Source organism: Silene latifolia, chromosome Y, assembly GCF_048544455.1.
Source record: "Silene latifolia isolate original U9 population chromosome Y, ASM4854445v1, whole genome shotgun sequence".
NCBI classification, from domain to species: Eukaryota; Viridiplantae; Streptophyta; class Magnoliopsida; order Caryophyllales; family Caryophyllaceae; genus Silene; species Silene latifolia.
In genome coordinates, this window is record NC_133538.1 from 107,564,318 (window position 1) to 107,574,804 (window position 10,487).

General features: G+C 38.9%; 1 protein-coding gene across 1 annotated transcript; it reads right to left on the minus strand.

Annotated features, from left to right (window-relative positions):
* Positions 1-3,326: 3,326 nt before the first annotated feature.
* Positions 3,327-4,118, minus strand: LOC141628704 (uncharacterized). Its single transcript, XM_074441807.1, has one exon. It carries the CDS (start codon positions 4,116-4,118, stop codon positions 3,327-3,329), a length of 792 nt encoding a protein of 263 aa, XP_074297908.1.
* Positions 4,119-10,487: the final 6,369 nt, after the last annotated feature.

The following is a 10,487-nucleotide window of genomic DNA, read 5'->3' on the forward strand; positions in this document are numbered from 1 at the left end:
GGGTAAGTGAGGTAATGGGTAAGAAGAGGCTAAAATGAATTTGGAAATACGGAGTGAATAGCCAGGCTCGCAACAACTGATCCAAATTTTGAAATGACATCCCAACTTCATACTCAAAATATATCAATACAAAATAGTGCAAATTGGATGCACTCAACTCACAATACACCATAAACATGTCAACTCCCCATAAGATACAAATATGACATGGGAGTAAAAATCATCTATACAACTTTTCATTTTTTTGCATATGATTTTTTTCTTTCTTTTTCATATTTCATTTTCAACCTTTTTTTTCGAATTATTTTTTCATTCCAATACTTTTTCTAATTTTTTTCTTTTCCACACATTTGTTTCTTTTCATATTTTTCTTCTTTCCATTCCCTTCAACATATCCACTAACTTCTTCAAATTAGATATATAACCAAACAGCAATGAAACATTCCTTATAACTACTAATTACTAGCTCGGTTAGGGTAGGCATAATTATAGATTGTAGTTAAACAGGACAAAGAAGGCAATTTGGCTATGTGAGGCTCATGGGTAGAATGAAATAAAGGGAACTGCATCTCCTAACATGTGTCACCATCCACAAACCGAATGCATACAGGTATTAAGAAGACAAGATTCATGCTTATGCAAATTGATGTTACATGCCATGTAGAGAGTACTACTCACATCCTATATGAAACCGGTCATGAATGTCACCAATTTAATAAGCTTTGACCTCAGAATGTAATGTAGCTTGCCAATACGTGAGTCAAGTCTATTCGTCGAGATAAGAGAGAAACAAAACCTCGTAGATTATGCACATTACCATGCCAACAAAATGTTAAGAATATACAAGGTAAGGGTAAAGACTCATTGTAGCGTCAAGTTCAAACGTTCCGACTCAAAATAAACGTGAATTTTTTTAAAATTTTATGTGATTGCAAACGGAAATGCATGCGAAAATGAATAAAATTGCAAACGGAAATGCAATAAAACATGCAGACACAGATATGGATGCATACCTCCCCAAACCAAACCGTACAATGCCCTCATTGTACCAAAAATAGGGAAAGAAATGCGAACTAAGGAGTAAAGGATAACGGGAGTCGGAAAACTTACAAGACGGCGTAAGTGATACCCGTCGTTGTGAGCACCAAAAATAAAATTTATAATCTCCTATTAAAACTAACCTAGGCTAGTGGTAACAAGGTCGAACCACAAGGAGGCGAATGTAATTTCTAATTGTCTAATTTAGTCTAAGGTAACGAAAGTGGGGGTTGATTTGATTTGGTCTATGCTAATAGCAAATAAAGACAATAAACTAAATAAACAGTTAAAACAGATAAAAGAAGGGGTACTAGGATGGTCGGTTCGTTATAGTTTCGGCGACATACTACTAAACAGTCTAAATCAAACACATGAGGCGGGAAATAAAGAGGTCCTCTCGGTCCACTCTTAACAAATAGCATCTTTCGATCTCGCTATAAGTCCCTAATATCACTAATACTAACTTTCGTCCTGAAAAGTGACTAACGGTCTAAACTTTACCTATCTTTCGATCTCGGCATAGTTTAGTCATTTTAATTGGTGATCTAACAACTGTCCCTATCTTTCGATCTAGTGGGTCAGTCAAATATTAAGCATTCAACTAGTCGCATTCATTCGATTCGTCAAACACAACATTTAAATCAATTAAAACGAGGGTAAACCTCACGTGGTCAGTCGATCGACCAGGTATGGCAGTCGATCGACTGACACGCGATTCAGGCCGTATTCATTCTATTGTCGCCTACACTATAATTCCCCTACATCCTAGCACAAACTATTTAGCTACTCATACTAAGGGTGATAACAACAATAAAACCAATAAAATAGACAGAAGAATTCATGCTTGAAATAATAGAACAAACAATTAACATAAAACGATAAATCGGTTTTGGGAAACTAACTAGCAATTCTATCGTACAAAACGATAATAAAGCAAACTGAATTATTAGCAGAAGAATACCGATTGGAATTGCAGCGAGAGATCCAGAAACCGAATGCGAGAGTAATTGTACGAAATAGTATTAAAAAACCCTAATTATTGAATGTTGGAAACAAACTAAAGAACTAGTAAAAACTGAATGAATAATCTGATGTTCTAGGCTACGTTATATAGAAAATATACGTAACACTTATTATCAATACCTAAAAACAATGGGCTTGCATTTCCTCGATCTTTTAATTCTCGTCTGGGATAGCGGCTTGGTCGATCGACAAAGAGTGGCGGTCGATCGACTGAGTAGCAGTGTACAGTAGCTTCTGGAACCCGCAAGTTGGTCGATCGACTGACATACCCGGTCGATCGACTGAAGTAGCTGACACTTGACTTCCAATTTCTCGTGTATTTGTCTTTTGGGCCTTGAATTGCGCACCAAGCTCGTTCCTTAAGTGAATGCTTCACGTCAAATGCAATGCAAGACACTCGGGGACGGATTTAGCTCAATTTCCGTTGAATTCTTCACATTTCTGCAATAATGTACAAAAACACGAAAGTAGACAGAAATAGGGGAAATGGTAGCTTAAACTACACAAATGAGCTCTGAAATGCGTGGAAAATAGGATGTAAAACATCTTATGAAAGACACGCATCAAACTTCCCCAAACCAAACCCTTGCTTGTCCCCAAGCAAGAACTAGACTCGATCTAATGACCTAATGGAACGAGTTCAATCTCAGAGCGAATTACAACATGTAAAGCCTAAACCAATTTAATGCAATAACTAACAATCAATTAGTAATGCGAATCATGCAAACGAGTTATAAGGTCGTTAAAAACTGCTGAACCGTCAACTATAGAGACTTATCAAATCGGATTCTCACGGGTCGCTCAAATCACTCATAAGCACAGGTGCATATATGTAAGATAGAAAGAATTCATTTTGTAGTGACTCTCACCTAACTACGACCTATGAGAACATGCCTGCAGTATAATATGAAAGTAATCTTTATAACCGTACATATGCATTCCAACCAACAAATGACCATGACACATGCCGAGGTATATATGGGATATGTGAGGTATGGGTAAAAAGAGGCAAAACATATATGGAAAAGTGGAGGTATAGGTGATCAAGCTAGTACCCAAACGGAACCATATGGCAACATCCAACTTCTTGCTCAAAATCAAATGAAACGGTGCTATAGCAAGCACAAATCTCACAGTCTCCAGTATGAAAGTAATCAACTAATTTTTTTTTTTTTTGGTAAAATGTAAGTAATATTATAAACCACTGACCAACCAATTACATCATCATCGTTTTAAAGAACTTGAAGGATAACAGTTCATCAAAACTAATGAAAAAACTGCCTATACCGTTCCTTCTCTCTGCCCATACACATCCTCTGCAACCTCATCATTATAGCCCCCTTAACTAATTTGACAATCTTTTCAGGCCGAGGAACTACATGCTCAATCCTACATCTGTTCCTTGCATCCCAAATATAGTAAACAAGACCTTGTAAACAGGCTGCAACAACCTGCTTTCTGAACAAACTCTGAAACCGTTTATGAGTCCACCATTCAACATAGCCTGTATCAGGCACCTGAGTTCTCAACATATTGTTCAGTTGCTGCAGACATAAACTGCTGAATGTACATCCAAAAAAAAGATGAGCGTGGTCTTCTCCATCATTACCACAAAGTACACACACAGAATCCTGGCATATTTGCATATTCATCAATCTATCCTTTGTTAATAACCTCCCCTGAACTGCAACCCAGCCCATAAAACAATGTTTAGGTAAACTATACCTATTCCACACAAAATGATACCAAGGAACCTGCTGCCCAGTAAGGCCCCCCAACCAAGAATAGCCTTGCTGAATAGTATAGTGATTATCCTGCTTCATCCACCAAGAGCCAACATAACCTTGTTTCAATTTATCCTTCACTCCACAAATCTTCCTCCATGACCAGCTAGCAGTGCTTTTAGGATTATAGGAGAACCAGTCTTCATGTTTCATATAGATAGCATGAATCCATTTCACCCAGAGGTGATCCTCCTTGTGGGCAATCCACCACACATATTTACCAAGAGCTGCCACATTCCATCTTCTCAAATCAACAATGCCAAATCCCCCCATCTTCTGAGTCTTACAACAAGTATCCCATGCAATAAGGGGGGAGAATGAGCCACCTATTTACCCTGCCACAGGAAACTCTTACACAAAGCTTCAACTCTTTTAAGAACAGTAGCAGGTAGAATAAAGATTCTTGCCCAATAATAGTGTAAAGAACTAAGCACTGCTTTGACCAACACCAGACGACCAGCATAAGAGAGCTTTCTGGTGCCCAGATCTCTTATTCTCTCAACCACTCTATCCACCAGTTTAGCACAAATCAAAGATGAAAGACGTTTAGCAGCAATGGGAACTCCCAAATATCTAAAGGGGAGTTTCCCCTCAGTCATACCAGCAAGCTCCCTAATCTCAGAACCCAAGCCACTGGACACACCATTACTATAAAAGCAAGACTTCCCTTTATTCATACATAAACCAGAAGCACTAAAGAAGGTCTAAAAGGCTCTCAATAAGATCTCAACAGACTTTATATCTCCTCTACTGAACATCAAAAGGTCATCCGCAAAGCAAAGGTGAGTGAGTTTAAGAGGCCTACACAGTGGGTGGAATTTGAAGCCATCATAATCCTGAACTTCACTCAGAATTCTACTCAGATATTCCATACATATGGTAAAAAGTAAGGGGGACATAGGATCCCCTTGTCTAATACCCCTTTGAGCTTTGAAGAAACCAAAATTCTCACCATTTAAGGCAATAGTGAAAGAAGGTGTTGTCACACACTCCATAATAAGCTTAGTAAAATAATCTGGGAAGCCTAAAGCACCCAGCATACCTTCCAAAAAACACCATTCAATGCTATCATATGCTTTTTGCAAATCCACTTTGAACATCACCTTAGGAGAGCAGGATTTCCTACTATACAACTTCACCAAATCCTGGCACACCAAAATATTTTCAACAATATCCCTACCCTTGACAAAGGCACTTTGGTTAGGGCTAATGATAAATGGCAGCACCTCACTCAGTCTGTTACACATCAACTTGGCAATACACTTGTATATAGTATTGCAACAAGCAATAGGACAGAATTGAGTCACAGACTGAGGCATATCAACTTTAGGAATCAAGGTAAGCACCGTATTGTTAATCTGTTTCAGTAGCCTGCCATGAGTAAAAAAATCCTTGACAGCATCAATAACACTAGGTCCAGTAACACCCCATGTGTCCTTGAAGAACTGGCTGTTGTAACCATCAGGGCCAGGGGCCTTAGTCCCTGGAATGGAAAACATTGCCCTTCTAATCTCCTCCCCTGTAACAGGTTTCATAAGTTTTTGCCTTAGATCATTAGTTAAAACTCTTCCTTTCTGTACAGTGGGGACATGAACAGAGGCAACACTCTTCTGAGTACCCAAAATAACTTTATAGTAATTTTCAAATGCTTCATTAATACCCTGAGCAGAAGAGTGACAATTGCCATTCATATCAATAATATTCACCACTTTACTCCTATTCCTGTGAGCCCTAATACTAGCATGGAAGTATGTTGTATTGTCATCACCATCAGCTACCCACTCAGCCTTAGCCTTTTGAGCTAAAAAATGATGCTTAGCCTCCATCATAATAGCATACTCCTTAGACAAAGCCCGTTCAGTAGCAACCAAAGTAGGATCCATAGGTTGAGTTCTCAACTCTTTTTGGACATTATGAAGAGCCATAAGCACTACATCAGAGTTGTTCTCAATATCATTAAAAGAATCCTTATTCAACATTTTTAGCTTATATTTAAGCATTTTCAATTTAGAAGTAAGCTGAAACATCAAAGTGCCCTCAATAGAACTCTGCCAGTGATTCCTGATGACAGACTCAAAATCAGGATGCAAAGACCACATGTTAAAGTATTTAAAAGACCCCTTTCTCCTCTCGCACTGCTCGAACTGGACCACACAAGGACAGTGGTCAAAAATCCCTTCTGGCATGAAGTTCGCATATGCATCAGGGAACAAGTGCATCCAGTCAGCATTAATCAAAAACCTATCAATTCTACTGTAAACTCTTGTAGCCACCTCTTGTTTGTTGTTCCAGGTGAAGAAGGAGCCAATAGCAGTAATGTCCTTAACTTGACAAATATCAAGACAATCCTGGAATGGTTGGATGGCATTCACACTAATATCCGAGCCAATCCTCTCATGAAAAGATAATACATTATTAAAATCACCCCCTATAGCCCAAGCACCAGAGCAACTACCAGCATATTCAATCAATTTCTTCCACAAATCCTTTCTTAACCCTGCCTTGTTGAACCCATAAACTATTGTTAACCAATATCTCCTATCATTAGCCTTATCCCAAACAGCATTGTGGATAGTTTGGCTAGTAATATCCTTAATATCAACTTCAAAATAATCCAGATTCCAAATTAACCAAACCCTACCACCTTTATGAACACCATTATTTGTGGAAATTGCCCAACTAGAGCAAATATTATTCCTAACCCTAATCCAATTACTACTCTTAACTCTAGTCTCAATCAAACCAAATAGCCCAATTTTATTAGAGTGGAGGAACCACTTTATTTCTTTTTGTTTATTGAGGCTATTCAGTCCCCTTATGTTCCAGAATCCTATATTATCCATTCTCAATTCTGGAACAGGACCCTTCCTCAACTACTACTTTACCCAAGACCTTCCTTCCATTAAAACCATCTTTAGCCATCTGAACTGATTTCTGTAAGGCACTATTAAAAGTGTCCATGAAAGTATGCTTACCAAGACCACCAGTACCTGACACCACCTATGTATTCATCCTTGTTAGAATTCTAGCAGGGGTCATAGGATACACAGTGACTTTAGGGGTGACAGTAACCCTTGGAGGCACTTTAGTAGGTGGGGTCACAGGTTTAGCCTTGGGACCTGGAGGGTTAGGAATAGGACCATCCTTTGCCTTGTTCACAGGCCTCCAAACTTGCTTAGGGGCCTGCTTAGCTGGATGTTTAGGGATTGTCTGAGCCTTCCTACAATCCACCGTAGTGTGCCCCATTCCTTTACAGGAAGTGCACAGGATAGGCACCCAATCATACTCCACTCTAACTTTTTTAACCCTTCCTTGTTCATCCTTAAACTCAATACTCTCAGGGAATTGTTGATCCATCTTAACATTAATGAGAATTTTGGCAAAGTTTAACAATGTTTTCTGCTGAGTAGGCTCATCACACCGAATATGTTCCCCAATACTACTGCTAATCTTCTTCAAGGCATTAACTCCCCAAAACTTCAGGTCAAGCCCAATCAGTTTCACCCAAATAGGCACATCAGAGACCTTATGCTTGATCAATTCAGTCTCTGGTGTCCATTCATGGACAATAACCGGCTTATTATCAAACATCAATTGACCTGCAGCGAGAGCATGTTTCTGCATAATCTCAGACTTGAATCTAACAAGGAATATACCATTTGGCATAAATGAAACCTTATCAACATCAAACCTACTCCAAACCCGTCTAATGAATCCATTAACAACATTTCAAGGAGGATTGGCACCTAAAATATAGCATAAAACAGAAGTTTTCCAAAACTGTATCTCAGGTTCTACGTCCTCAGCGGATAATTGGACCTTTACCTTAGGGTTTGCAGGGGTATCGCGTTTCTGCAGCCTCCTTTTAAAGCTTTGCGTCATCACCTCTGTCCACGACCCATAAGGATTCTGACTTATCTCCGCATCCACTTTGTCGTCCAATTCCTCTGGCGTATCATCCAAATCCAGTTCCAAATCGTAAGGTAGTAAACATCGTGCTGGATTTTTAGAGGTTAATGGAACAAATTCCTCCTCACAATCATCCAGTAATTCTTCCTCAATCAAAATTTGTTTGCTCGCTGACTTTTTTTGTGAATTTTTTGTATTTTTTTTGCGTTTTTTGTGTTTTTCTAGACCTAGCCATTGCAGAAATCTATGAAAACAGCATAAAAAATCTAGAGCTTTCTCTCTCTACCTTTCTCTCTCATCTTTTTAAATTCCCATGTCAAAAGTAAAGTAATCAACTAACTCCCCATAAGATATGAATAATACATGGGAGCAAAAATCGCCATAAGATAAAGGTTTGAATTATGCGAATCGATTCTTTCTTTTTCTTTCGAACTCCAGTCGATCGACCAGTGTGCGATCAATCGATTTTTTGAACAAGATACATAACCTCTTTTTCTCTTTCTCGAATCATTTTTCTTTTCTCTTTTTTTTTCAACTTTTTCAGTTCTTTTTTTTTCTTTCTTTCCTTTTCCTTCTTCATTCTTTTTATCCAACTAAATCTCAATAAGAGCATATGCCACCAAAAACGAAGTAACAATCCCAACAACTAAGACTACTAGCTTGACAAAGGACAGGCTAAATGTAGGATGTAGTAATGGGACAAAAAGGCTATTTCTGGCAGTGTGAAGCTTATGGGCAAAACGAATAAAGGGAAACCTCTACCACATGTGTCAACAAACCACAAACCGAATACATACAGGTATTAAGCAGATTAAGTTCATATTTATGCACAATTATGTAACATGTCTCATAAGGAGTACTACTCACATTCCTAAATACACCGGTCATAGATGTCACCAGTTATAGGCTCTTATAACTCAGAATATATAAGTAGTTTGCCAAAAATCTAAGTCAAGTCTCAAGTCCAGCAAGTAAATTAACGAAAACTCGTAGACTATGCATATATGATTCTACTAATAACATGTTAATCAAGCAAGGCTTAGGCAAAAACAGGTGCAAATACAATGTCATCATTGAAATACTACCGTTCCGACTCGACCTATATGCTAAAATAAACGTGCAATTTATTGAAATTTTTGAAATTTTTCGAATTTTTTAATTGAAATTTTTCAAATTTTTTTTGAATTTTTGGTATATACATATATAAAATGAAATAAACAATGCAAAACAGAATGTAAACGTGAATGCAAGCAAATGATATGCGACGCAAAACCCTTCCCCAAACCAAATCGCACAATGTCCCCATTGTGAAAAATCATGTAATGAAAAAAAAGAGAAACGGGAAATTGCGAGAAGATTAAATAAATAAGACATGAAGTAAAGACTTAGAAACTCACAAGACTTTAAGCGCAGCAAGGGAAACCTCCCCCAACCAGCGTGAGCTAGGAGGTTTCAGTAGCCAGCAGTGCTACCAATAAATACCTGAAAAGACAAACAAAGAACCACGCATAAAACCGAGAAAGCAATGAAGGAGCGGTAATTATGTGCAAAGCTACGAAAATGGAAGAAATCAGAAATGAGTCGGAAATAAAATAGAGTAGAAAACTCCCTTAATCCCGCAAAACGACCCAACACAAGGGGGAAAGGTCGTGAACAGTCTGAAGCGTGACGGTGGTCGATCGACCATAGATGGCAGTCGATCGACCAAAGTGAATAGGAACAGAAACTCCTGAGATGCGCATATCAGTCGATCGACCATGTAAGGCAGTCGATCGACTGGGAAAGCTGCTATAACTTTCTGATTTCTTCGTATTTGCTCAATTACTTGAGCTAATGAGGTCTAAAAACCTGCAAATGCACAATAATACGCGCCCAAAATTGTGCAAAACCCAAAGTAAAGTCTAAAACGTATAAAAATCCTAAGCAACAAAAATAAATGCGAAGTCTCGCGCACACAAAATACGGTAAATAGTCGTAAAAGCAATAAAGTAAATGTTTGATAAAGCATTTGATCAACTAATAGTTGATCAAGAATGGCCATGGTATGGCCCACTTCGTTGGCTTCTGGCTACTAGAGGTAGCCTCAACGGTGCTTATCTTATCAGCTGCACCCTTCGTAGCTTCCACGCCCGTATGGCTCAACGGATCAACACTTTCATCATCTCCCCAGTCAATGATCTCTTCGGACTCGTCAGAATCCAAATCGGACTTTCTCACTTTGACCGGCTCGTCATCAACTTCCTCATCAGTGCCATAGCTAAGGCAACCAAGACCTCCTCTTTGAATGATCGGCTCCTTCACAGTTGGATCAACTTGCAGCACTTCCTTCCCCAAACCAGCTCCTGCAGTATCAGAAATAGATAAATCTTCCTCCAATTTGCTCCCAATCTGGGGCGGAGGGGTTACAACAGGAATGGGAGTAGAGATAGGCATGTCAGGAAGCACAAAGTACGATTTCTTTTCAGAAACCGTATTGCAAGTCACATGCCACATGGGGTCCTTCTTCTTAGCAGTTTGGGCAAAGACAATAGAGTGCTTCCCTACTTTAAAAGTCAAGGTACCCGAACCAACATCTATGACTGCACCAGCGGTGTGCAGAAATGGCCTACCCAAAAAAATAGGAATATGGGCATCCTCAGGCATGTCAAGTACGACGAAGTCAACAGGGAAGAAAAACTTCCCTATTTGCACGGAGATGTCCTCTAAGACTCCTATTGGCTGGACCGCAGATCG